This window comes from Sinocyclocheilus grahami, unplaced genomic scaffold (genome assembly GCF_001515645.1).
Source record: "Sinocyclocheilus grahami isolate Dianchi unplaced genomic scaffold, SAMN03320097.WGS_v1.1 scaffold59.1, whole genome shotgun sequence".
Lineage (NCBI taxonomy): Eukaryota > Metazoa > Chordata > Actinopteri > Cypriniformes > Cyprinidae > Sinocyclocheilus > Sinocyclocheilus grahami.
The window spans coordinates 265,394-291,682 of record NW_015505238.1 but is presented as its reverse complement, the minus strand read 5'-3'; the positions used below and the strand labels follow the sequence as shown (position 1 = coordinate 291,682).

Sequence of the window (26,289 nt, the reverse complement as noted above, 5' to 3'; positions counted from 1 at the left end):
CTTCTCTTACTTTCTCGCCCTTTCAGCTGTCCTAAAAGCTAAACACACATCCACTGTATGCAGCTGCTAGTGCACACAACCACTACCGTCTGCTCTGACCACTGTTGTCTTCCCCCTCTCACCCTTTTCTATACATTTCTCTCTCTCCCCTCATCCCCCAGCCTCATTATTGTTAATCTGATTAGCAGTGAGCAGCATTAGCACCGTAGTTACCTTGCTAGCATTTAGCAGTAGCCATGCAGACAGCAAAAGGCTCTCTGTCAGCATAGTGTTGGAGAGATACTGTTCTCCTCCTCCTCTCGCAGCGTTTCTCTCTCTCTCTTTCTCTCCACCTCCCTTCTCTGGCTGTCCCAGGACTGCTGCAGCTAACTCTGCATCACCTTGCAGTTCAGACACTGCTTCCTTTCTGCAGTCCTCTCTCACTCTCTCCTGTTTTCCTCCTCTCTTTGGTCCTTCACAACCCCCTCCCTCCTTTCCTGTCACTTTCTTTTCTTATCTATCGTCCACTCCTTATTTTATTTTATCAATATGTACCGGAACCCTTGGATCTCGAACTACATCAACCATGTCAAGTTGTGCCAAGGTGAGTAAATGGCAGTTCGGGAGGGATGGGATGGGACAGGCCCACCAAATGCTGCTTGGTTTTAAATGGTACTAGAGCCTCCAAGGACCTAAGTATTCAGGACAAGGAACTCGCTGACTCAAAATGAAGAGAACTGAGGCATTATGAAGCAGAATAAATAATGTGTCTCTTGCATTTTGTGGTTTAGATGCAAATGCTTTAAATAGTTTAAATTCTGCAGATGTATCTGTTAGTCAGTTTAAGAAAGTTCAACTTGTGGTATTGCCTTTTAATGGTTTTGTTTTGGTCTGTGCACTTGCACAACAGCACATGCTTTTTCATTTATCCTGTGTGTTTAAGTGGGGCATTTGCACATTTATAGCAGGTGTTTGTGTCTTTTAGACATTTTGTGCATACAGATGAATATAATTTGTCGTTTTCATTCAAATGTTTAATTTGCTTCAATCATAGTGGAAGTATTCTATAATAAATGTAAATAGGTTAATGCGTATAGGTATGAATGGGTTTTAGAGATCCCCCGTCACCTAATTCACCCTTTTTCTGGAGTGCAGACACCAGCTGTCTCCTTTAAGACTCTTAAGATATTCTTCTCTGTCTGTGAATCTGTAAATGACAGTTTTACACTCTTTTAAAGGCATTGAAGAATGTTTGGAGTTGAAATAGTATTAAACACGGCATTAAACATCATGATTTAGTGTAAGTGTCGCCATACCAATGCGTGATGGTACACTTCCTGTGTCACACTGACTAATCCTATTCTTTTTGAAAACTAATCCTTTATTAGATGCGACAAGTCCTACAATAGCACCTGACTGCCACATTTTGGCCCTGTGTTTTCCAGTTTAACAGGTTTTTTAATTAATGACTAGCATGTTCTACTTGCTGACTTTTATAGTTGTATCACTTTGTGATAGTTGTCAATTGCTTTGCTTTCTTAATTGTACTTAAATGTTATAATTAAACATTCAGATTTATTAAAAATATTTATTAGATCATTATTGTTCAATACATTTGGGGTCAGTAAGTTTTGAAAGTGTATTAATACTTTTATTCAGTACGGATGAACTCAGTTGATCAAAAGCATTTATTTGAAATAAAAAAATATTTTGTAATGTTATAAATTACTGTTTGCTGTTCTTTGTACCGTTCTTTGAATGTTCTGTTCTTTATACTTTGTTCATTAAAGAATAAAAGAAAAAACTGTCTTATTCCACAAATATTAAGCAGCACAACTGGCTTTGAACACTAATAACAAATATTTCTTGTGCACCAAATCAGCATACTAGAATGATTTCCGAAGGATCATGTGACACTGAAGACTAGAGTAATGGGTGCTGAAAATTCAACTTTGCCATCAGGAATAAATTGTTTTAAAATATATTCAAATATAGAAGTTATTTTAATTGTAATATTTTATAATACTACATTTTTATATAGTTTTGACCAAATAAATGCAGTCTTGGTGAGCACAAGAGACTCCTTTCAAAAACTTAAGAAATCGTCTTTTGAGTGGCAGTGTATATTTGTTGAAATGTGATTGATTTAAACCTTTCTACATAGTTACAATAATTATTCAATTCCTTTTCAGTTATTTTACTTGCATTGGGCCTCATTCATGAAAAATTCGTAAATATAGGAGTAAATTCGGAGTAATTTGCGTGTAAAACGGACCTTCCCGAAAACTCTCCTCCGAATTCACAAACACTTCGTACACATCAGATTTGATCGTTAAACATGTGTATGTTAATGAATTCCAATCATTCGTAAATAGGGCGTTCGTGCTCGCTCATTCACAATTAGCACAATCCCCGCCTATGAATTACAGCTACGTAAATTGCGTGTCCAGGAACGCAGTGGAATATTCTGGTCTACTTTCTCAGGTTTGACTTCAGTATATTGCATAAATGCAAAAAAAACACTAATAGGCCATATGCCTAACAATAAATATTCAATAACGTGTGTCCACCAAAGCGTTTTTAGCCATCTGAAAAACTGTCAGGCGCTCTTCTTAAAACGGCCAGCTGGTGGTGCTGGAGAACGCTTTGGTGGCGCAGCGTTTTTCTAGCTGAGAGACGCTTTGGTTTCTATGATTTGAAATACCCACGGCAGTAACGTATTACTAGTATCTCATTTTGAAGAATATTACTGAATATAAAAATGCAGTAACCAGCAATATTAACTTCTCTATTGTTGTTCAGTTGTTGTACAAGTAGGACGGTGCAGTATTTGTCCCGCCCCTCCTCCATTGATTGGGCGGCTGGGTAAAAAGTGACCGTGACAAGTGCTGCGTTTTACCCAAAGCTAAACTCTCAGCTCTCAAAAAAACCCCAGAGCAAACGAACTTATAAAATATTATAATGGCAGTGCATCAAATTCAGTGTCATCAGTTTGCCAAAATGAACACAGAAGAACGTTTTACGCACCATTTACACGTGGTAGGGAGCAGGTGTAAATTTCTTTCCAACCAGCTAACATTTTGAAAATATGAAAATTTTCATGAATTCGAAAGTTTACGTCAGAACGGCTTTACAAACGATTTACACAAATTCGTTCTGCTCGTGTTTCATGAATGAGGCCCATTGTAAGTAATTTCTAAATGTGCCTAAACGGTGACAGCGTTCAGGAGCCTGAGAGCTTTGGGTTTATGATCTCGTCATATGACCAAACAGGCTGTGACTTGCTTCAGCTGTATCTCCTCCATGTGCTTCTACTCCGACTAATGCCAGATATCAGTGACTGAAACCTACAGTCTTGCAAGTTTATCAGTCACCATATTATCTGGTACTGACTATGCTGGAAAACAGGTGTGCGATATGCTGGAACTTAAAATTAACCTGCACAAGTTTCAGAGCGGTGCATTCAGCTTCTATATGATGCTTGTTATAGATCAGAGAGGTATGTTGGTGTGTCACAGGCCTGTGGAATAACATGCGATTTAAATTGCAGTAAATATCGCACTTGACTCCGTCTGATTAGCATCTGTACTTAAGCGGGCACAGAGCCAAGGTGTTGTGGATTTCCATGCATGTCTGTTAGCAGTGGGTGATCTCAACAAGACCATGCAATGCACATAATTAATGCTTAGGATAATTTTAGTGATCAGTCCAGTTTATCTGCATTACGAACTGTCAGTTTGCATGATGGGTTTGTGTTGTTGTTCCTGCTTCTGGGAAACATTGTCATTAACTTTTAATTTACCCTGTAGTGTTAATTTAGTGAGGACATCGGAAAATCAGTCAATGCTTTGTTTTTAACACAGGCATCATGAATCACTTGGTTTGGTTGAATGGCAATGGCTTTGTAGTTGAATTATCCCAGATGCAACAATAACACATCGTAACATATGGCACAGGAAGATGTCCTCAGTGCAGGGTACCAGAACAGAGGAGCTTCTGTCATTTGCTGTGAATTCTCTCAATTGGCCTTATGGTTAGAGTGTCGGACGCGTTAACCCAAAGGTTGCGAGTTCGAGTCTCAGGTCCGGCAGGAATTGTAGGTTGGGGGAGTGAATGTACTGCGCTCTCTTCCACCTTCAATACCACAACTGAGGTGCCCTTGAGCAAGGCACCAAACCCCCAACTGCTCCCCGGGCGCCGCAGCAAAAATGGCTGCCCACTGCTCCAGGTGTTTGTTCACGGTGTGTGTGTGTGCACTTGTGGTGCGTTCACACCAGACGCGAAGCGAATATGCGCATCGCGCTACTCGCTCTAGATTACTCGCGGGATGTTTTTCGTGTCACTCACGCCAATAAAAACAGCGTGTTCAACCATGCGGGAGATAACTACAATCGCTGTTTTGTACCTGTTGTCAAAAAGTTCCAAATACAATGGAAAGCCAAACGCCGACGTGTCTGGGTTCACAGCACCATCCAGAGGAGGATGAATAACGTTAGGATCCTGTATTAATGTGTGTTACATTTTACTACTGTATATATACACTGATATTACTATTATTTTTATTATTGATAGCAGCATCTCTGTAGCCATGCTAATAAAATACAACTACCACTACAACTGATTTTAATTGTTTTCTGTGCTCCAGACCTATATAATAACAGACGGCTACAATAATGCTCTCTTCTATTGTCTGATTGAACCAGACGTGCCAATAAGCTCTTCGCTGATTGGCTTGCGCGAGAACGTTTCTATTTTTGAACTTGCGCGAAAGACGCGATTGAGGCGAATATCTCGCGTTCGTGGCAAATGCGTTGCGCATTTCGTGTCATTCGCGTTGCCTGGCTTCTATTTGCATCTTTGCATTGACTTTGTATGTAATCTACTTGCGCGAATAATTAAATTTGCGTTTGGTATGAACTCACCATTAGGATGGGTTAAATGCAGAGCACTAATTCCTAGCATGGGTAACCATACTTGGCCATAGGCCTGGGTATCGATTCAGATGTCCCGATTCGATTTCGATTCGCAAGCTCTCGGTTCGATTCGATTCTCTTTTTTTTTTTATTACATTCAGGGAATATGGTATATTAATACAAATGCTATTGATATTTCTAAAAAAATTAACAGTAAACATCAGTTTACAAATAGTGAATTAATAAAAATAAATTAAGAACCACATGCCTGTATTTTAAACCTATTCATTTTTTTTTGTATAGGGTCCTTTTTAAACAATAGTAGGGCCCTATAAATGTTCTTAATTTTTCTGGTAATCAGATGAAGGCATAAAACATTAATTTAATTTATAATGAAAATTAAACCCTTTTATTTTTTTGGCAAACAAAGTGCTGCACAACAGAGGTTTACTGTTAAAATTAAAAAGAAAACAGATGTGATTACTCCTTTAAAAATAAAGATTTATTAATATTTATTAGCAGTAGTAGCATTGAGTCTTAAGACTGCTAAATAGTAATATATTCTGACAGTAGAACGTTAAACTAAACTTTTATTTTGACGGGTTGCTGTGAAGAACTTGCAGCTGCTGTGTATGTGATATGACGGTAGTTTTCTCAAATGAAACGGTAAAATGCTAATGAAGTGACTCTCAGAGCAGCTGGAAATGACATTCGTGTTCATATAATCATAATGAGACAGCAGAAGCTGAAAACACCGCGAGCGTCATCCGCGCTTTAGTATGTGTGTAGTAAACAAAGTGCGCCGCACCATCCGCCATTCATTCATTGCGGAAATCATGGCGCCTTATGCGTGATATCAAATGCTTCCTGCAGATTTATAGCATTACTATAGCATTTCACCTGAGAATTGCGAATCATGCGTATGGCCATGATAAACGCTAGTGTTGGGTCGTTCTTGAACGATTCGTTCATTTTGAACGAATCTTTAATGTGACTCGGGAAGATCGAGTCGTCTTGGGGAGTGATTCGTTCAGTTGCGCATGCGCAACATCATATAGGTTCTGTACTGGAATTAGTCAAGTAGTTCACCTGTTTCGAGTCTTCGGGTTTTTCGAGTCGTTCGTTCATCATATGACAGCCCCATAAGCCTTAACCAATGCAGTCTGAGCCGGAAAGAGAATTGATTAGTTCATCTTTCGAGTCTTCGGGTTTTTCGAGTCGTTCGTTCATCATATGACAGCCCCATAAGCCTTAACCAATGCAGTCTGAGCCGGAAAGAGACTTAATAATAATAACCAACTCTTTGTTACCTTTGTTACAACATTCAGTGTTATGGAAAAGAACCATAATGACAGAAATTCACACATTTATAAACTGTAAGCTACAATTTGAGACCAGAAACGCATCACGTAATTGTAAGAGTAAATAATAATTATAATGATGATAATAATAATAATAATAATAATAATGATAATAATAATAACTATGCACCCGTTTGTAAGGAAGCTTGTAAATTAACTAATTTCTGTATCCAATGCTGTCACGCCACATGACAAAAGAACGAACTATTCGAAAGACTCGAGAGATGAACTAATCAATTCTCTTTCCAGCTCAGACTGCACTGGTTATGTGTATGGGGCTGTCACGTGATGAACGAACGACTCAAACCCGAAGACTTGTCAGATAAGAGGTGAGGTGAGCTAATCATAGACTGAAGACCCAGGTAAACAATGAATTAATCTTTTCTGTTTCTTATAGCAGTTTTGTATTGTTTGTAGTGTGATCAACGTTTGCGTAAGTAGTAGACGTATTAGGGAAGGCATTTTAATTATATTTTGCTAAAATGAACGAAATGACTCGAAAAAAGATTCGTTCATTTTGCTGAACGAGACTCAAAGGTCAGAGTCGGTAAAATTATCCGAACTTCCCATCACTAATAAGCGCTGAATGAATGACAGGCTTTCTGTTGTAACATCGCGCAAGGTAAATAAGGGTGACATCTAGTGGAGAAGACTAATGATAAGATTCACGTTAATCAGATCTAGTTTTAAATGTGCTGAAATAAATTCCGGAAAAGATCGATTTGCGGCTTTTGAGATTCGATATCGAATCGATGTCATTTAAAAAAACGATTAATCGAAAAATCTATTTTTTTTTTGCCCAGCCCTACTTGGCCACATGTTACGTCACTGATTCTCAAAGTGTGGGATTCCCTCTAGTGGTACGCAGAGGAATCACTGAATTAAATATAAATTAATGTTAAAACCCTTTTAAAAAGTTTGCAAGGTGGCTAAATGATGCCTGTAGCTTTTTGATCAAGTACTGTACATTAAGTACAGTACATTTTTTTTCTTAAGTACAGTACAGTTTTTATTTAACTTTTAGGTACAGTCAATTTTAACTTAAGCATTTAAGTTTTTTATTTACCTGTAATCCAGGTTAAACCAGGGTTTAATTTGTCCAGGGTCACATTGACTCCGGGGCTTGACATTAACGCTTCATTAACGCCAGACAGGTAAGCATGCTGAGGTAAAAAAATCGAAATGAAACGTTTTTATATTTAAAATACAGTTAGTTAGGCAACATCACACAACGTTTTCACAAAAAAAAAACACTTGTCCCTTTTAGACTTGAACTCTATTCATGTGCTGCTTGTTTTCTTAGCAAGTGTTACTGTTTTTTTTTTCTTTCTAATCTTTTTGTATTCTGTCGGTTTTCTTTTCATTTATTATACAATTAACAAAATCAAAAAAGACCTCTAACACTAGCTTGCTCTATTCTTTTTCTATTCTATCTTTTCTTTCTTTTTATTTATTATATTATTTAAGGGGTCATATGATGCTGCAAAAAGAACAGTATTTTGTGTACTTGGTGTAATGAAATGTGTTTATGCGGTTTAAGGTTAAAAAACACATTATTTTGTACATACTGTACATTATTGTTTCCCCTCTATGCTCCGCCTTTCTGAAACGTGTCGATTTTTACAAAACTCATCGGTCTGAAAAAGCGAGGTGTGCTGTGATTGGCCAGCTCTCCAGTGCATTGTGATTGGCCGAATACCTCAAGCGTGAGGCGGAAATGTTACGCCCCTTGCCATATTGTGATGATGCCCTGTCAGGGCGGAGTGACAATTCAAAAACATGAAAACCAATTATAAACTAGGCATTCGTTGCATCCAGTGGGGACATAATTATGGATTATAATGATTTATACTGGCTTGCTACGCGTTGCGTTGCATCACGCTGCGTAAACATAAAACCATGTCTGCATTTGTGATCGGAGAAATGACAAACAACAAGCACTACTCTACACTGCCCAAAAAACTTGCTTTAAATATATAAAATATAAACACTTTTTAAATATAAAAGACGTTCTTACAGTATTTGAGTCAGAACAGCCGGCATTGTAGTCTTCTCTTCCAGGATCAGGAAACAGTCCTCCATAAAATGTGCTGCACACATCCGAATATTTGGGTTGAAGTGTTCTGGAACAGTGTTGTAAATGCAACTAAACCACTGATTTCTAGTCGTGTCCATTTTTGGAAGGCCAAACAAAGTAGTTTCGCTTTCACAACGAAACACAGCGTCACACACGGCGGCCTACAGTGAGCAGAGGCCGAGGGCTAGCGTGAGGAACGGCGGGAGGGTTAGAGTGAGCAGAGGCGGGTGGGCTTGAGAATGGCGCGGCCGGGGATTTCGACGAAGGAGCATCCGGAAGGACATGTGACGACTCCGGGCTGGAATCTTCGTCCATGGTGAAAGCCGATCCGGCGATTGACAGTGCAAAGTTGTAGTATTTCCTCAGCAACCAGCACGGATCAGCTCCAGGCATAATGAAGCAGATATCGTCCTCTTTTGGAAGACCAAACAAAGTAGTCGCTTTCACAACAAAGCACACAGCGTCTTTACGACATGGCAGCGGAAACAACAAAACTACAGCGAGAATAAAAGTTACGCCGCCTTTCTTTGCGTGAACATTTGGGCAACGTTATGCAAATCTTGCAACATAGCGATGTAGATATGTGCGGGCGTGTTAGAACGAGCCGTTTTAGGTAGGTGTGGCTGACTCTTAACTTTTATAAAGAATATCTCTTTGGATTTGAGACTTTAGTCTTTGCAACTTTACAGATCTTCTTTATGCACCAAGAGCTTGTAACACTCCAAAGAGAAAGGAAAAATTGAAATCACATCATATGACCCCCTTAAAAAACCCTTGCTACGTGTACTGCGTTAAGCTAACTGAGACTTGTTATAGCACTTGTTGAGCATATCATTGCTCTTTTGTTGATTTTGACTTTCGATAAAAGCATCTGTTAAATGACTAAATGTAAATATTTTCACCATTACAACTGTTTAATGGTTCAATAAACAGTTCAATAAGCAAGTACAATAATATTAGGTCACTTACGTTTTAGGCGGAACCACAGGTCATCTCACAGAAACCAGCAGATTCATTGCTGAATGAGTCCGTGTTCTGAACGAATCAGTCAAAATTTCATTAGCCAATGCATAAACATCTGATGAAACAGCCATTCGAACGAATCGCTTGAATGAACAACTCAGTGACTCACCCATTAAACGCTCACTACTGGCACCTGCTGGCATTTTAATTTAGTTTAAAAGTATAATTTCCAACATCATTTCTTGTTTGTATATTCCAAAAAATATTTAAAACAATCTCATAACATTATTAAATTCAATTGTATTTTTTCAGTGTAAATGATTTGATAATGTAGAGAGAACAATAATCACATTATTATAATTGAATTTATAGATTAAATGTAAGAATTTGAAATGAAAGATGAAGTATTAATGAGGTTAGGGGGTAAATGCCCTCTATAAAGGTAAAAATGCTCTTGGATTAAATATAAAAAACATGCAGATTTATGTCACAGCTGATAGAAAACTGATAAGAATATTGCTTCAGAATAAATCATATTTTATTTATTTTTTATTATATATATATATATATATATATATAGATAAATACACACAAATGCATGTATATATTTAAGTAAAATGTTATATTTCTATATTAAATATATTTATATATAAATATATATGTGTAAATATTTTCAAAATATATACTGTGTATTTATATATACATAATAAATATACACAGTAAACACACATATATTATGTAAGCATATATATATATATATATATAAGCACCAAACCATAGAGCCCCCCCACACATCAAATTCCAATTTAACCCCTGCCTGTATGTAAGAACAGTGCAGTGTTAATGTTCAAGCTGTACAATGTTTAAAGTGGCTGACAATAATAAATATTCTTATTAGGAATAAAACTGCCTGGTTTTTGAACTGTGCATAGCTGTAGCTGAAAAATTAGGCCTACTACACTACTGTATTTGAATGTTGGTCATTAGGGTGGTACTTGGAGAGCCAAACATTTTCTGAGGTGGTACTTGGTGTAAAATGTTTGAGAACTACTACTAACTATTCTTTGAAGCTAAAAACATCTTGTATCAGGAATAGCAGCACAAATCCCAGTTTCTAAGCGTATCATTTCTCTTTTCTTCCAAAACTTTCCTGTTCTCTCTTTCCATCCCCCTCCGGGTGATGTTGCCTTGTCAATTGGCCCTGTGACTCTGAAGTGAGGGGAGATTTTTAGGCAGGGAGGAATGTTTTTCGCAGATACTCATCCCAGCTGTGAAAACTCACTCCGTACCAAAACACAGGCCATCGGTTGGCTCTCTCATTCACTTTCTCTTCTCAAATGGTTATTATAGATTGAGAAGGAAGGAGGTAATGACATCTAACCACAGTCCTTATTGGAGATTAAAATATTAAAATATTGAATTTTTGAATGTCAAAAAGGGGGTTTGGTCTGTGTGGGTGAATGTGTGGTCAGGCTATTGATCTCATGGTAAAGTGGAAACACATGTTTCTCAGATGTCACATCTCCATGTGCTTATTCATGGAATTGATGCCACACCCGGATAACAACACTAGTCTTTTAATTGCATTAATCACGTGAATGTTAACAAAAAATTGTTAAATTAGTCCCATCAGAGTGAATGTTTTTTTTATTTATTTGTTTTTAAAAGGTTTCTTGAATCATATTGGTTATCACCCAGTATTGATGATTGTATTTCTTATTTTATTTTACATTTATTTTATTAATATTAATATTTAATATTTTATTGTATATTTCTGCTAATTTAAAAAATGTATTGTAATTTAAATTACTGCAAAGATTTTACCTAGTATAGTTACCACATAAGCATCAAAAACTCTATTTGACATTGACAAAACGTTTTATTAATTTTTTTAAGTAGCAATAATAGTAATTAGTATTAACAGTATTAATATAATAATTTTATTGCATTTATTTTGTTTATTTATTTGCCCTAACAATATAAATAATATGATATGAATTATTATTGTTATTAGTTTTGGGCAAAATTAATTATAACCGCATTGCTGTTTTCTTTTCATATCTTTGCTGTTGCTGATAAAGGTGCATTTCCAATCAGGAGATCTGTGAGTGTATGTTTTGTAAAAGAAACAGATGACTTTGTGCATTACGTGGTCACTTTGACTAGCAAAACTGTAAAAAAAAAAAAAAAGCATACAGCACAATGGCCTATTGGCAGTTTACTCTCTGCATACAAATGTACCTATGAGTGTATGCAGAAATAAGTCCGTTCAACTATGGACACAGCACCATGTTGACATCCATGAAATGGATACTATTGTTTTCGTTCCTGCCCTTCACATGGGGCCTTTGAAACAACTTTTGCTGATCACTCCTGTCACCCAGCAGGAGTAGTTGTAGTCTGAAGGCTATGCTCTCTTTTGTGTGCACAGGCTTCACAGGAGAAACATCTCCTAAAGTTGGCAATACCAAACTACAACGGAGAGCTCTTAGGTAAGATCCTTGTTTTTATATAACTTGGGTTTTGAGTGCTTTTATAAGCTCAATGGAAAAGATCCACACCAACAGAAATTCAGTCTTTTTATAATGTCTTATAAATGTGTACCTCCAGATGTAGTCATGCTTTGGGATGTGGGACTGAATGTGTTATATTTATTCTCCCAACTATTTGTTTTTGTCCTGCATGGTGCTTTGGCATTATTTGCTGTTGGGAAAATATTTCTTAACTTACTTTAATAAAAATACTTTTTCCAGTTGTGGAAAATCGCATTTTTATGTGAAGATATTGCATTTCACATTTTTTGGGATAGAACTGTGTGATTTCTGCCAAGATTCAGATCCCTTTTCAGGTGCTGCTTCAACAAAAGCAGGCAATTCTGAGGCCTCTTAATTCTGTTATAAACATTATATGCAAAATATATTGAAATTTCAAGCTGGTTTCTCTTTCTGTCCAGCTTCCAGAAAGAGTCCTTGTTGGAAGAGAAAGACGAAGGAACCAACAAAGAATTACATGTCAGTCTGCTGGGAAATACACCCAAGGGTAAGTACAATATACACCAACACTTCAGCTGTGTGGTTCTTTATCATGACTATTATATCAGTTCAGTTTAGTTTTACTCTCACTAAACCAGGAGCCATGAGCTCTGTCACAAACTTAGCAAGATTCACTTGACTTGGTTTGAACACTAAATGATCTGTGGCTCTTAAAGGGTTAGTTCACCCAAAAATGAAAATTCTGTCATTAATTACTCGCCCTCATGTCATTTCAAACCCGTAAGACCTTCGTTCATCTTTGGAACACAAATTAAGATATTTTTGATGGAATCTGAGAGCTCTCTGACCCTACCATAGACAGCAATACAACTGAAATGTTCCCAAGTCCAGAAACGTAGCAAGGAGATCTGTAAAATAATCCATGTGACATCAGGGGTTCAACCATAATTTTACGAAGCTACGAGAATACTTTTTGTGTGCAAAAGAAAAAAAAGAACAACTTTATTCAACAATTCTTTATTCAACAATTAATGACAGAATTTTCATTTTTGGGTGAACTATCCCTTTAAGCCAGTTTAATTTTAGGGTGTCCTTCCCTGATATAGCCACATAAGACACATAAGATTCTGTATTCACATTAGACAACAACAGTCTGCTAAAATGGCAAACAAGAAAGTATATCATGCTAGTGCCTTGATCAAAGTTTACTAGACTATGTTCTTTCAATTAGCATGGTCTTGATGGTTCCTGGACACATGGAGGTCATTGGGTTGGGGGGATGGACGCTGATGACCTATATTTGGTCTGCTGGGGTTACCTGTTGTTGGGCAAGTTCTCTTGCTTACTGGCCCTGAAAATGTAACAGTTGTGTGAAAGAGTGCCAAGATACTTTGTAAAAGTGTTTGTACTGAAATCCAATCCAGAAAATGGGTGAACATGATTTTGTGGAGCTCTCGCAGGAGCAACCTGCTTCTGGTAAGCTCCAAAAGACGTTTTTGCATTTTTAAGTTGTATTCTGTCTTTTAGTTTTTACAGATACTGCCAGTGGGCTAATACATGTTGTCAGTCTCTTAACAGACTTTTTTAAAGCATATTTTGAATTGAACTTAAGCATATTTTTATTGCTTAAAAAAAATCTAAATTGATTTCTAAATGCATGTTCCTGGTCTTATTGTGAACAATTTATTGTCTGTTGACATGTCACGGGCTATTTGTTATTTATTTGATAGCCAAATAGCAGTTTAGACATTTGTTTTAGTAAACTCACATTTGGTTTAGTTCCATTCTAGTGCATAACACCCACTTTTCATCTACAATTAATTCCTGATGGATGAAATCAAGTCCACATTGTTTCCCTTTGTTTTTTAGTATGCGTGTTTTGTAAATTTGCAAGTCACAGTAGGTGTTCTCCTTTCAGAAAAGCTCATGAAAGTGATTATTCTTGGCTAAAAACTTTGTATATTTTAGTTATTTTATGCCCCCCATTCATTTAGCTGGCATGAAGCTCTTATAGTTGTGTAATCCTGGCTTGTTAGAATCAGGTCTGTCTAATGTCAGATTCACACTGCTGTTTGTTCATCCCCACTTTCCAAGTGGGAACTTGATTTAAAACATGACATAACAAACACTCTCGCTGTGTTACTTCAAATATATTGGAGTGTCTAATAAATGAATAAAATTAAGATAAATATAATGAATTGTTCTTTGACATTTTTACATATTTGTCCATATCTGTCCACTTTTTTTATGGAATTGATTAATCAAGTAAGACACACTTGACCTTACTTCAGGGTGTCTGCAGGTCTTAAAAAGTCTTAATTAGCCCTTCCACAAATGAAGGCCTAAAAAGATCTTGGATCAGAAACCGAGGCATGTCATTAAATGTAGCATACACTGCAAAAAATGAATATCTTCCTCAGTATTTTTGTTTTGTTTTCCAATACAAAAATCTAAACATCCTTGAATCAAGTTTAAGAGAGTTAATGTGTAAAACAAAAGAACAATCATTTGAAAATTAAGCTGATTTTTTTTTTCTGAGGCAGATATTTGTAACATTTTCATTTCATTTTGATCAATTTTTCATAAAACAAAACTTACAATTTCATCATTTTGCTTCTCAAGTAAATGCATCTAATTTAAGAATCTTTAGACATTTGCATTGGAAAACAACTAGTGGTAGGGAGCAGAGATATTCAGACCTTGAATGAATAAATGAATAAAAAGAAATATAGATACAACTTCTACAAGATATTCAAGCTGCTACATATTTACATTTAAAGACTGTTTTGAAATATTGTGTTCTGTTCAATTGATTCCTTAATTTTTTTTTACTTGGTCTTAAAAAGTCTGTTACTTTACTACATGTAACAGAAAGAGAAATCCTGCCCTGTGTCTTCGTTGCATCGCTCAGATCTTTGCTTTGAATCCCAGAGAGACCAGGCTGAGGAAGCATTGTTAGAAATAAGTGTGCCGTGTGTACACATTAGCCCATGATGAGTCTCCTCTCAATCACTTCTCAGTCTCCTGGTGACTGGACACAGTTGAGTGTCATATTTCCATGGCTACAGCTGAAACAACATTCACTGAGGATGCACCTATGATTGGCTAACTTTTTTGGAAAGCCAGTCAGCCATGCTCCTAGCTAATGTCAGACGACTGTAAGCAGCTTTTGTTTTAGATAACACACTGGACTTTTGTCTCCTCAACTATTATTGGAATTGTGTCACTGTAGCGACATGGCAGTATACTTAGTGACACAGGAAGCAATACTATATAAGGATCATTTATTTTATTTGGAAAACAAATATAAGGGATGGGATTGGCATTTTTATATGCTTACCACTAGGCCTGTCACGATAACACCTTTTTGTTGTGCGATATATTGCCCCAGAAATAATTGTGATATTATTGTCATTTTAAATACCATTTTATGTCACTGATTATATAATCATAATGTAACAGCATAATAATGCAAGAAGGCCTACACACTTCCAAATGACAACAAACTTAATTTTTAAGAATATTTAGACCATGGAAATTAAGTATCAAAATATTAGATGCCTTAAAAAACCTGAATAAATAGTAAATAAAAATTTTCTAACACAAAGTGCAAAGTAACAAGTAGAAAAAAAGAAAAATGCACAAAGAACTTGTATGGAGATTCTTTCATCTACAGATTTTTCCCGGACCTTCTTTTCTCTATAAAATAAGGGTGCACACTATTGCTGAGAAACACAATCACTACTCAGCAGTCAGATGTCCGTATGCACAAAGGCACAGATCCCTAAACAAGGCCATATCTGCAGATGAAACTTTTTTTTGTAGAAGCATTCTTAAAATTTTAACTAGCACCTCATGACTACACCACGTTATGTACGAGAAGCTGCAAAAGACACAGGCGCAAGTGGAATGTACAAAACATGGTGACATTAATTTTTAAGTAAATATAATGGGCGATATATTGCCTCACCAAAAATTATTGAGGTCATGTACATATATTGTGCAATAAGTCGATATATTAATTATTGCGACAGGCCTGCTTACCACTCATTCTTGGGTCTTTCTGTAGGAAAATGTTAGTGTTGCCAAAGAGCTCTCTGAATTTAACAGGTTTATGATGCTGCTGGATATGCCTGTGAGGGTAATACATCAAATTCATTATGAAACAAGACTTGGTATTAAACACCAGCAAAGCTAAACTATGTAAGGATTTGACTGTCCTCATGTGGTGTGAAATGTTGTTTATCTTGCAGTATACAGTAAGCTCTACCTGCATTTATTTTCTTAGTTGTTTAAGAATATAGCAAATGCAGAATACTGTTTACATTTTAGTTTTTGTAATGGTTTTGATAGATTTACTTATTCTTGTGAGAGATCATTCTTTTACCGGTCCATTCTCACTTTGCCTTTCTTTTTCACTTTTTTTTTTTAGTCTCAGAATTAAGGAAACGTTTTGAGAGTGTAAGCTCGAGTCAGAGTTGGGACATGAACAGGTGAGAAGTTAAATCATTCTCAAAGCATGCACAGCCAAAGTTCAGTTAATGCAGGTGTTCGGCAACAATAACAAAGTCACAAAATTGTCAGCACACTTTAATTTCCCTTTCACCACACGTTTCAAGCTCTTCAGCAGAATTAAAGTAGCATATGTATCCAAAAATACCACAATAACTGAATAATGTATAATACATGTGTACACTTTCATTAAAAGTTTGGGGTCAGTACTATTTTTATTTTTTTATCAGATACACGTAGCCTAGGTGAGCACTAAAAGCTTCCTTCATAAACATAAAAAAATCTAACAGAATCTAAACTTTTGAATGGTATTGTATAAATATAACACAAAGTACAAAAGTATTTTTGTTCACATTTTATTTTCAGGTCAAATTCTTGCTATAAACAAACCATTAACTATGACTTTTGCCTCCATAAACTCCTTATGTGCTGCTTATTAATAGTTAGTACGGTAGTTTTTAAATTGAGGTATTGGGTATGATTAGGGATGTTGAATATGGTCATGTAGATTAAATGCTTTATAAGGGCTAATAAACAGCCAATATGTTAATAATAGGCATGATAATAAGCAACTAATTAATAGTGAGAATTGGTCCCTATACTAAAGTGTTAACCCCCCCCACCCCCAGATTAAGAATTATATATTTTTATATATAAGAATTATGTATTTTAATATGCCCTTGTACCACTCCTGTTTATAGGAAAGAGCGGATTGCAAGACGTCTGGAGGGAATCGATAGTGATTCTCTCCAAAATCTCCCAGGCTGTGGTGGTCTAGTTACCAATCGACTGCTAGAGGAGGACACTCCAAGATATACCCGTGCAGCAGACACCTGTGACCCCTGTACAGGTGAGAACTGTGCTTAATATTTTTATACTTTGAATCGTTCACTCACCTATGCATTAAGCATCTGCATTATAACTAAGGTTGCATATCAGTACAACAATGATAGGTTTGAGTTGATTAGAAACATTTAGGCAAACTGATTCAGTATAAACTATGTATTATCTTTCTTTATCTCTCTCATTGTAGTTTCTCTTCAGCACTATGGCAAAAATGACCCAAACTTCCCAAATCTGCACAGTGCAGAGGTTCAGTCCAGAACCCACACAGTCCAACCGGAGACTGTCTATAGCACTGGCTCCACTCATGTGGCAGAGCTGGACTCTAAAGCCGAAAGGATCGCACGCTACAAGGCAGAACGGCGCCGTCAGCTAGCAGAGCGCTATGGCATCTCTCTGGATCAGGAGTTGGAGACTGACTATACGGCTCGCTACTCCAAAACCTCTAGAGAGCCCGACGGCTCAGACCGACAACATAAGTCAAAGGGAGATGGAGGAGATGGAGTGGAGCATAATGCTTACACCCCCAGCCATCATGCAGACAGGGCCAGTTCACACATTCACAGCGATCCAGAGTTCATCCGGGATCACACCGAGTCCATCTCCGAGCGCGAGAGGATGATGAATCTGGAGAACCAGAGGAGGGCACAGGAGCGGGATAGATTGCATGGAGGTGGAGGGGTTGCATCTGACCCATCTGCATATATGGATGTATCAGGGTCTGCCAGGGTCACAGGGAAGGAACCAGGGGTGATGGGGGTTCCCAGCTCGCCTAATGCAGGCCGAAGGACCATGATGCCATCTCCAAAACAGGGAGCATCTCCTGGTGATCTGTTTATTGAGCAGCAGGCTCACAACATCCTCCAAAGACACGGGTGAGACTTCTCAGCATGGTAGATGTTTCTTTTTTTAATCTTACAGTCATCTAGTAGTATCTTTATATATCGGTGTCTTATATTCCTTCGCTTACTCTTTCCTTTCTTGGAAATAATGTTGGCTGGTATTCCCCTGAATCTGTCTTTCACAGGTATTTTCCCCAAAAGAAAGCCGTCAATTTGCAGGATTTGGCTTGCATACTGTTAGGAGTGTTTTAACAGCTCCCTAAAGATGGGTGGGCTCTGTTCAGTATGACACATTATCCATTAGCATTGACCTTTACTGTCCTTTGGCATTCATTTCTTTATGGCATGGGTCAGTGCTCTGTGTGACACATTGGAATTAAAGTGTGTGCCAAATTAAGCAACAAAAGATTCCAGCAGAATTAAAATTCCCAACATCAAGCCAAGCCAAAAAATTACAAATGAATATGATAAAGAATGATATTCAGGAAATACCCAAAGCACTTTTATAATGTCAGTATAAAGTTTCATTGCTTACTTAATGTGAACAAATGAGGATTTGGGCTTTAAAACCCTGTTCCCAGCAGGCCGAGCTCAATTTTCATAACTTACTTGAGGCCCTAATTATTTATTTATTAATTTTTTTTTGAAGAAGAAGAATTGTTTTTCCCCTCTCTCTAAGCATAAACACTAAACTGTTGAGTGGTTCACTCTTTTGGGCATTTCAACTAATTTAGCTCCTGTAGCCAGTCAACAAACCAGTGGCCACTTCAGACTGATTCAGAAGGAGACACCCTCTCTCCGATCAACTGGCCTTCCAGGTACCATACGTTTGGGATTTATGGGTGTGTTTGACACCCTTCACTTAACAGTGGTCCCGCCTAACTTCATGGCCCTATCTCAAACCATCTCTAGACCTGTCCTATAAACATCCTTGCTAATATGTGAGGTAAGAATGACTGTGACAGGAGTCTTGTGTTTTTTTTTTAGTTTTATTGGATTGTTGTCTGGTTGTTCCACTTTGCAACTTTCTGTGGCTAGGAACTAGGGGTTGTGCGATATTGACAAAACAAACAATAATTAAACAATATTTTGCTGAGTGTGTTTTTGTGCTGGTTCCTTGGCATAAATGACACTAAATCCACCGGCAGGTGGCAGCAAGTCCCTTTCTTAAGGAGTGATTAACTGAATCAGTAATTTTGTTCAAAATAGTCGATTCATTTAAAAACGAAGCAAGTGACTGTCTGCATGAATGGATCATTGATTCAAATGATTCATTCAAAAACAGATGTATTCAGGAATGAAACACCATGGTGTTGTATCTATATAAATATAAAAAACAAAGACCCATACAGGGATGTTTTCATAACTTGAATTATTGGGGCATTCTAACTGTATTACAATAGGCTTCATCATGCAGTCTGGACTTTCAAGATGTGTTTTTGTTTCTTTTTTGCAAAGTGAGTGACATACTCGATGTCAGCTTGCATATCGTTAAAACAACAGTTGCGATATTAAGTCGCAGATGCTAAATATTGCACACCCCTACAAGGGACCAAACTTAGCCTGGAAGACTGGAACACAAAGTTGTAAATTTAGGCCTGTGTTTCTTTCTTAAGTGATCATAGTAGCAACCTGGCTTTACAAAGGGACAATAAGGGCTGGTTTAGTCTGTCAGGTTATTTTGAGTTGGGCCTATCATTTCAGTAACAAAGTGGCCATCCTCGCACACATCTCTACCACCCATCCCATCCACGCTGTTAATGAGTGCTGTGGGTTTGTATTTGGTCATTAAACGTTTAGACCTCTTGCTGCAGTTTACCCTTAACTCTTGCTAATATACTTCAGGCACAGTCCAGTTTCTTTGTGTGTGTGTGGTTTATCCCTATATGGCAGTTATTGTCCTCGTATTGTATTTCAATACCTGGCTGAATCATGTGTGACATGTTTGGGTTTTTGGTATTGTGGTGGAAAAGAAAATTGTTGAGCTACGAGTCACCAAACTCAACAAGAATGTAAATGCAGATCATTTGGCCTGCATTAGCTCAATATGCCAAATGGAGAGTGTGATAACTTGATTAGTCATGCAAAACACCAGAGCCAAGTTTGTTGGGAATCATTTCACACGCAAATTGTGTTCCCGGTTTGCATCTTTTTTTTTTATTCCATTATTTCCCTGTTCTTTCATTCTCACTTTTTATTCTTTTAAGTTCTTCCAGAGACTATACTAGTTTAGTGTTTTATTTTACAATGTGGACATATTTCTCTTCTGCAATTCCTTGTCACTTAATGTCTGCTGACCTTAACAAACCCAATGTAGATATAAGAGATGTGTAAAGAGAAATGGAGAAGGTTGGGCTCTCCACCTCCTCCTCTGAAGAATCTACAGAGTATTTGCACAATCATAACCTTCTAAAAAAAATATGGTTTCCAATTGTTATAGTGATCAAGTCTGAGATGTAGATGCTTTTTGAGTTAATGTTCAACTGCCATGAATTTGCATTTAAAGTCGACATGAAATTTTATTTAGATATTTAAATACGTGATATTGGTCTTAATGTAAACACAGACTTTAAGTTAATAAACCTCTCTGTTTATATTTGCATTCACTTTTTTAAAATACTATTTCTTTTCATTTCGTGAACCATATCTCTTGGCTACATTTTGTTAGAGACATTTTTCTAATTTAGCCTTGAAAATACAGTCTGCTTAGAGAAGGTTAAAAACAGTTCACATGACTCAACAACTACAGAGTGCAGTGCATGGTTTCACTTAAACAGGGGTCCAGAGGAGCTCAGCGGAGTGCATGGGTACCATATGTGAAACTCAAGTGTGAGTGTGTAGATGGCAGCTGTCAAGCTCGCTTCAGGAGAAACAGCTTTTATCAGCTAGAGGAGTGTGGGATAGAACTCATAAAAGAGTGATGTGTAAAGGATGGTTGAATTGTTTGCTAACTTCTGTTTTTAACAGTATTATGGCTCTGAGCTGATGGAAAGCAAGCATTAATGTAGGTGAACAGGTGGAGATGAAGAGATAGACACAAAGAATGTAATCATATAAGAAACAGACATTTTTAAAAGGGTTATAGGAAATTTTCTTTGTGATATAAGTCCCTTCACTGGTAGTGCACTGACTGATACAGCTTTTGGATGGGAGTCTTTTGCCTCCCCCTGCTGAGAGCTTTGATTCTGCTGACCTAACATAATGAACCAGTCATCACAAAATAAGCTAGTTTATCAGCAAACCTTTCTCACACAGCATGTAATGAAATGCTGTGTAGTGTGAAATTAGCTGGTTGTTTAGATATCCAAAGCTATACATTTATAAGATGATAATATATAAGGGAGAAACCGCCTTTATGTGTCCAAATGGTTTGAGCTTTTTCTACAGTTCACAGAAAAGCTTATTCTCAATGCAGAATATCTTTGTTTTTCAGTCATTTGTCATATGAAGCAGGGCTTTTCAAACTGGGGTCTGTGGAACCCCAGGAGGCTCAAAGGAAGTCGGGGGCCACGGTTATTTTGGAAAAATATTTGATTTAAACTTCATTTTTTTTCTCTTCAGATTTATTTATGCTACACTGCAGATATTTTCCGTTTGCCAATTGTTTAACCCCTTAACTGTCACCCCCAGAGGAAAGGTTGATCTCTTTTTTTTTTTAGAGATTAAAATATCAAAGCTATAGAAGTTTACATTTTCTGTAAAGAAAATGCACTGTACAATTTTAATATATTTTATATAAAATAAACATTTTACATAACAGGTTTTTACTCTAAAATTGCTTTAAAAAATGTAAAGCCTTATGTCTAAATAATTTATGTTCCAAATTTGAAGTTGATTTAAAAAAAAATTGAGGTTTCTGTGAGATTTTATTTAGGAAATTAGTTTGATGCATTTGTCTGTCACAAATGTCTAGATTTCTCTGTCAATATTACTTTTATTACTTCACAAAATAACCACCAAATATGGAATCCTGCGACTCAGACCTTTCCAATGATATGTTTTATGTCAAGATTATAAAACGTTTTGATTGTAAAAGACTAATGCATTTTGTAATATGACACTTGACACCGCCGCTAAGGGGGAGGAGACAGCATATTTTGCGGTGTACTCGCCCTCATGTCGTCCCCATTGACTGCAATAGTATTTCTTTCCCTGCTATGAAAGTCAGTGGGGACCAACAACTGTTTGGTTCTTCAAAATTCTTTAATATATCTTCTGATGTCGTTGGAGCGACATGAGGGTGAGAACATGACAAATTTTTCATTTTTGGGTGAGCTATTCCTTTAATGGTTTTGTAATTTGGCATAGTATGAATAACATAAAATTGTATAAAAGCCAATTATTTAATTTTGCAAACATGTTTTTTTAATTTTCACAGTTAGTATTTTTCATGACAGTATAAATGGCTCAAGTGTGAAAATATAGTTTGTTGCCTATAAACAGTTTGGGATTTGAGGATCTGTTATCATAGTTGGAAAGCCTCTGATTTAATAGACTGACCTTTTATTTATGATGTTTTGACTATAATCACTATTTTGAGTTGTTTCAGTTGTTTCAAATATCACAGTTGTTGTTTTGCTGCTCGATTTTTGTTACAGTAAGCACAACATTTTTCACATGGTTCTCATTATTCCAACCACTGAAAACATCAACTTTGATGCACACTATTAGTGTCTCAGTGTTTTATATTTTATTCCAAACACTGTCAAAGTTGCTGTTTAACCACATTCTAATAAACACAAACCATACTGAGTTACTTCTACTGGTTCTGTGGCTTGGGTTGTTTTGGTTGGATCAGAATTTCTTGCTTCCACTCACTCACTTCCAGGGCCATGAAATGGTTCTGTTTTTTATTTCTTCTTTTGCAGAGTCAGTTAATATCTCTTTTAAGTCTAAGTAACCAACCCTTTTCTCTTCTTCTGAAGAATACGAGTTAGGGAGAGACTGGCCCGTGACGAGCCGTTTCACAGGGGTCAAACAGCAGAAGGACCTGCATACAACCAGTTTCCCCAATCATACCCTCGATATCACCCTCACAATCGGAACCTTCCTGATGCTTCAGCCAAACAGCGGCTGACCCACTCTGGACAAGAGGATCGCCATGACCTGGGGTGCCAGAGCTACTTCTCTATGGGCAGTGAATCCGCTTCCAGGCATAAACAAGAGATTCAAGAAGTGCTTGAATCAGAGGGAAAACAGGATGTGAGGACAGTGGGGCTCCTGTGTAGCAGGAAGGCAGTTTTACCTTCTGAAATTCATCGGAAAGAACGGAGCACTGAAGACTCGTGCCAAGGAAGTACCGACAACGTAGAGGTAAACCCAGGCATCAGTCGGCACAGAAGGGAGGATATTGCAGATGACCCCAGAGGGCGCCGTGGAGGTCAGTCAAGACAGGAAGTTTACACACAGCATGTGTCCCGACTTCAGGCCACAGAGTCTATGCAAGCAAGAGCTCGAGAGGCCCATAGAAGGACTGATGCTAGTTGCTACGCCCCAATCCAGACCTCCAGTGGGAGATATATGCCAAAACCTTTGGATACTGGAAATGTCCAACTGAATGCCATCCAGAACCCAATCAGAGAGCCTGCCCGTCAGGAGAAAGTGCTTAATGGTGATCACCTATCCCATGATGCAAGGGTTTCAGTTGCCCAACTCCGCCACACCTACCTGGAAAGTGTTGCGAGTCCCCGGAAAGCCGAACTGTAGGTGGTGGTACATTATCAATATGTGTCGACTTACTAACATTATCTAACACTGCTGATTAACATGCAGTTAATCAAAATCTCATCTTATGTAACTGCTTGGAGAATGAAATATTAGAAGAGACATTGTGATCTTACAGAGGAATCACTCATTCAAAGCTGACCAGCAGATTTTAATGCTCTATTCTTTCAGCCATCATGCTGCTCGGCTTGTCTAGTGCGCACTTTGTCAGTAATAATTAACCATTTCTGCCTGTCTTTCTTCTTACCTTGGCTTGGCAGCTTTGTATTTCTAGAGACAATTATGTGTGAATTTATGCTAGTTGTTCTGACAAAATAGTTCTTAACCACTTTTTACGTTTGTAGGGTTTTCATTAGTTAGTTTAACCCACTATGAGGATGCTTAGATGAAATATTCATCCGGCATTAGCATTTTGCCTGTGCACCTGTCATTCTTCAATGCAGCCTCGTTCAGTCATGCTTTGTGACATAATAGGGCAGAAGAGGTGCCTCCAGATACACATGCACCCTGGAGAAGTGAGAGAGTCAAAGATCGCTCATCTCGTCGCCCTTTGCGGTATATATGTCCTACTGAGAATAGAAAGACATCTGAGAGGTTTAGAACGCAGCCTATCACATCAACTGAACGTGAACAGTTGGACCGGTAGGCATTTTGAGTTGTTTTATGCATGATATTGTAGAGTTGTCCTGGAGTGCAAATTTAAAATGACACTTGATGTGCAGAAAACTAAACCCAGATTGGTTCAAAATTTATTTTTTAATTTACCCTTTTTAACTGCACTGTATTTATGCACTGGTTACTTCAAGTTAGCTTTTGACTCACTAAATAATGTTACTCCTTTAACACACTGTATACTGTTTTTATGTGTAGTGGATTCTAATCCAAAGGTTTGGTCAGTGGTTTTTATGAAAGGCTCTTTGTTGTAATTTTTTTTCTTCCTCTTCTATTTCTGTGGCATTTTGCGAAATCTATAATTCTGTCAAACGCTGTGGATTAAGCAGGCCTGATTATGTTTTCTGCACTTTCCCACTAGCTGCTTTGTGTATTTTCCTGATTCTCTTTTTCCTAAATATGCTGCTGCTTTTGTCTGCTTACACTATTGCAAGTCAGCTCATTGACCTAATCATTTTAAAATCCAAAATTGTTACCCTTTTTTAAGACTTCAACTTTTGTTCTCTTTAGGTCTCATCTAAGCCCTGAACCACTGAGCCCTGAAGGTAAGGCCCCCCTTTTTTTTGTTTTTTTTTTGTTTTTGCATACACAACACAATCTCTATTATCACTTAAGGTTTAATATAGCATATACAGTGGTGTGAAAAAGTGTTGGCCCCCTTCCTGATTTCTTATTTTTTTGCAAGTTTGTCACACTTTAATGTTTCAGATCATCAAACAAATTTAAATATTAGTCAGAGATAACACAAGTAAACTCAGTAATGCTCAGTAATGCAAACTGATATGCTGATAGTACATACAATTGTTGAAACAAATGTGTTGCTTAATATAATTGTTGTAAACCATAATACATTTTAGTATTATTACACTTCTGCAAAGAACAGCATTTATTTGGGAAAATAAATCGGTCTAATGCATCCTTGCTGAATAAAAATGTGTTGAATTAATGCTGACCATAACATTTTCAACTGTTAAAGTTCTGCCTCGAGCAAGATGTAAAAATAAATATTATTTGATACTTTGACATAAAAATTTGGTTAATCTTTGAAACACAAATTAAAATATTTTTAATTAAACTTAATGGCACATGAATCTAAGTTTGGTTTCCTGAACTTTCAATGGAGGTATAGAAGTCTCTCTAGTTTCATTAAAAATAACCTAATTTGTGTTTTGAAGATTAACCAAAATTCTTTGGGTTTAAAGCAACATGGTGAGTAAATGGTCACATATTTTCATTTTTTGGGGAAACTGTGCCTTTAAGTGTTGCATAAAGCATGCCACAATTTATATTAGAGCAGATTTTAATATAATACGCTGCATTTGGTAGCTGTACAGCATTTATGTTCCCCTGCTGTGTCTTATTTAAGGTTAACCTTTGTGAAATCAGAGTAGAGAAGCAGAAATTTGCTTGTGTAATCTTTCTACCATGTGTTTAGCATTGTGTTTGTCCTCTGAAAGTCTTGGGATTTAATGAAATAGTTCTCATGAAAAGGCTTCTGACTCATTCTTTTCTTCTCTCCTTCCTGTGTTTTTCCAGTGGATGAAGAGAAGTTGGATGAGAGAGCAAAGCTGAGTGTAGCCGCCAAGCGCTCTCTTTTCAGGGTATGTGGTGCTTGAGTGTGTCTGTGCTTCTGTTCCAAACCCTGAAAGTGAGCTGCTTCCTTTCTACTGTCTATAAAGACAGCATCCTAACCAAAATCTTTTTAAGTGGCTTATTTGAAACACTCTGTGTTGGCCACAATCCTGCCAGTGGTTATGCAGACCACACAAATATTGTCCCTTACATGAAGTGCACACAAGAATCAACCACAGCTCTGTTGATTCCAATGGAGTCTCATGTTAGCATGTTGCTAAGCTAACTATTTGATGCTCTAATAAACACAACAAATGCATAACACACCAATATTGGGTG

At 37.2% G+C, this 26,289-nt stretch overlaps 1 protein-coding gene across 4 annotated transcripts in view; it reads left to right on the top strand.

Annotated features, from left to right (window-relative positions):
- Positions 1 to 230: 230 nt before the first annotated feature.
- LOC107584371 (supervillin-like) overlaps positions 231 to 26,289 on the top strand; it is a 61,065-nt gene continuing 35,006 nt past the window's right edge. For 2 of the 4 annotated variants that reach the window (XM_016270953.1, XM_016270951.1), the window contains exons 1-9: positions 231 to 583; positions 11,725 to 11,785; positions 12,247 to 12,332; positions 16,218 to 16,278; positions 16,999 to 17,147; positions 17,331 to 18,015; positions 22,908 to 23,684; positions 24,889 to 24,923; positions 25,915 to 25,979. In XM_016270953.1, coding sequence (XP_016126439.1) covers positions 529 to 583; positions 11,725 to 11,785; positions 12,247 to 12,332; positions 16,218 to 16,278; positions 16,999 to 17,147; positions 17,331 to 18,015; positions 22,908 to 23,684; positions 24,889 to 24,923; positions 25,915 to 25,979 — 1,974 coding nt within the window. In that variant the 5' untranslated portion in view covers positions 231 to 528. The remainder of the gene's footprint in view (positions 584 to 11,724; positions 11,786 to 12,246; positions 12,333 to 16,217; positions 16,279 to 16,998; positions 17,148 to 17,330; positions 18,016 to 22,907; positions 23,685 to 24,888; positions 24,924 to 25,914; positions 25,980 to 26,289) is intronic. The other 2 variants (XM_016270954.1, XM_016270952.1) reach the window with 1 other exon arrangement.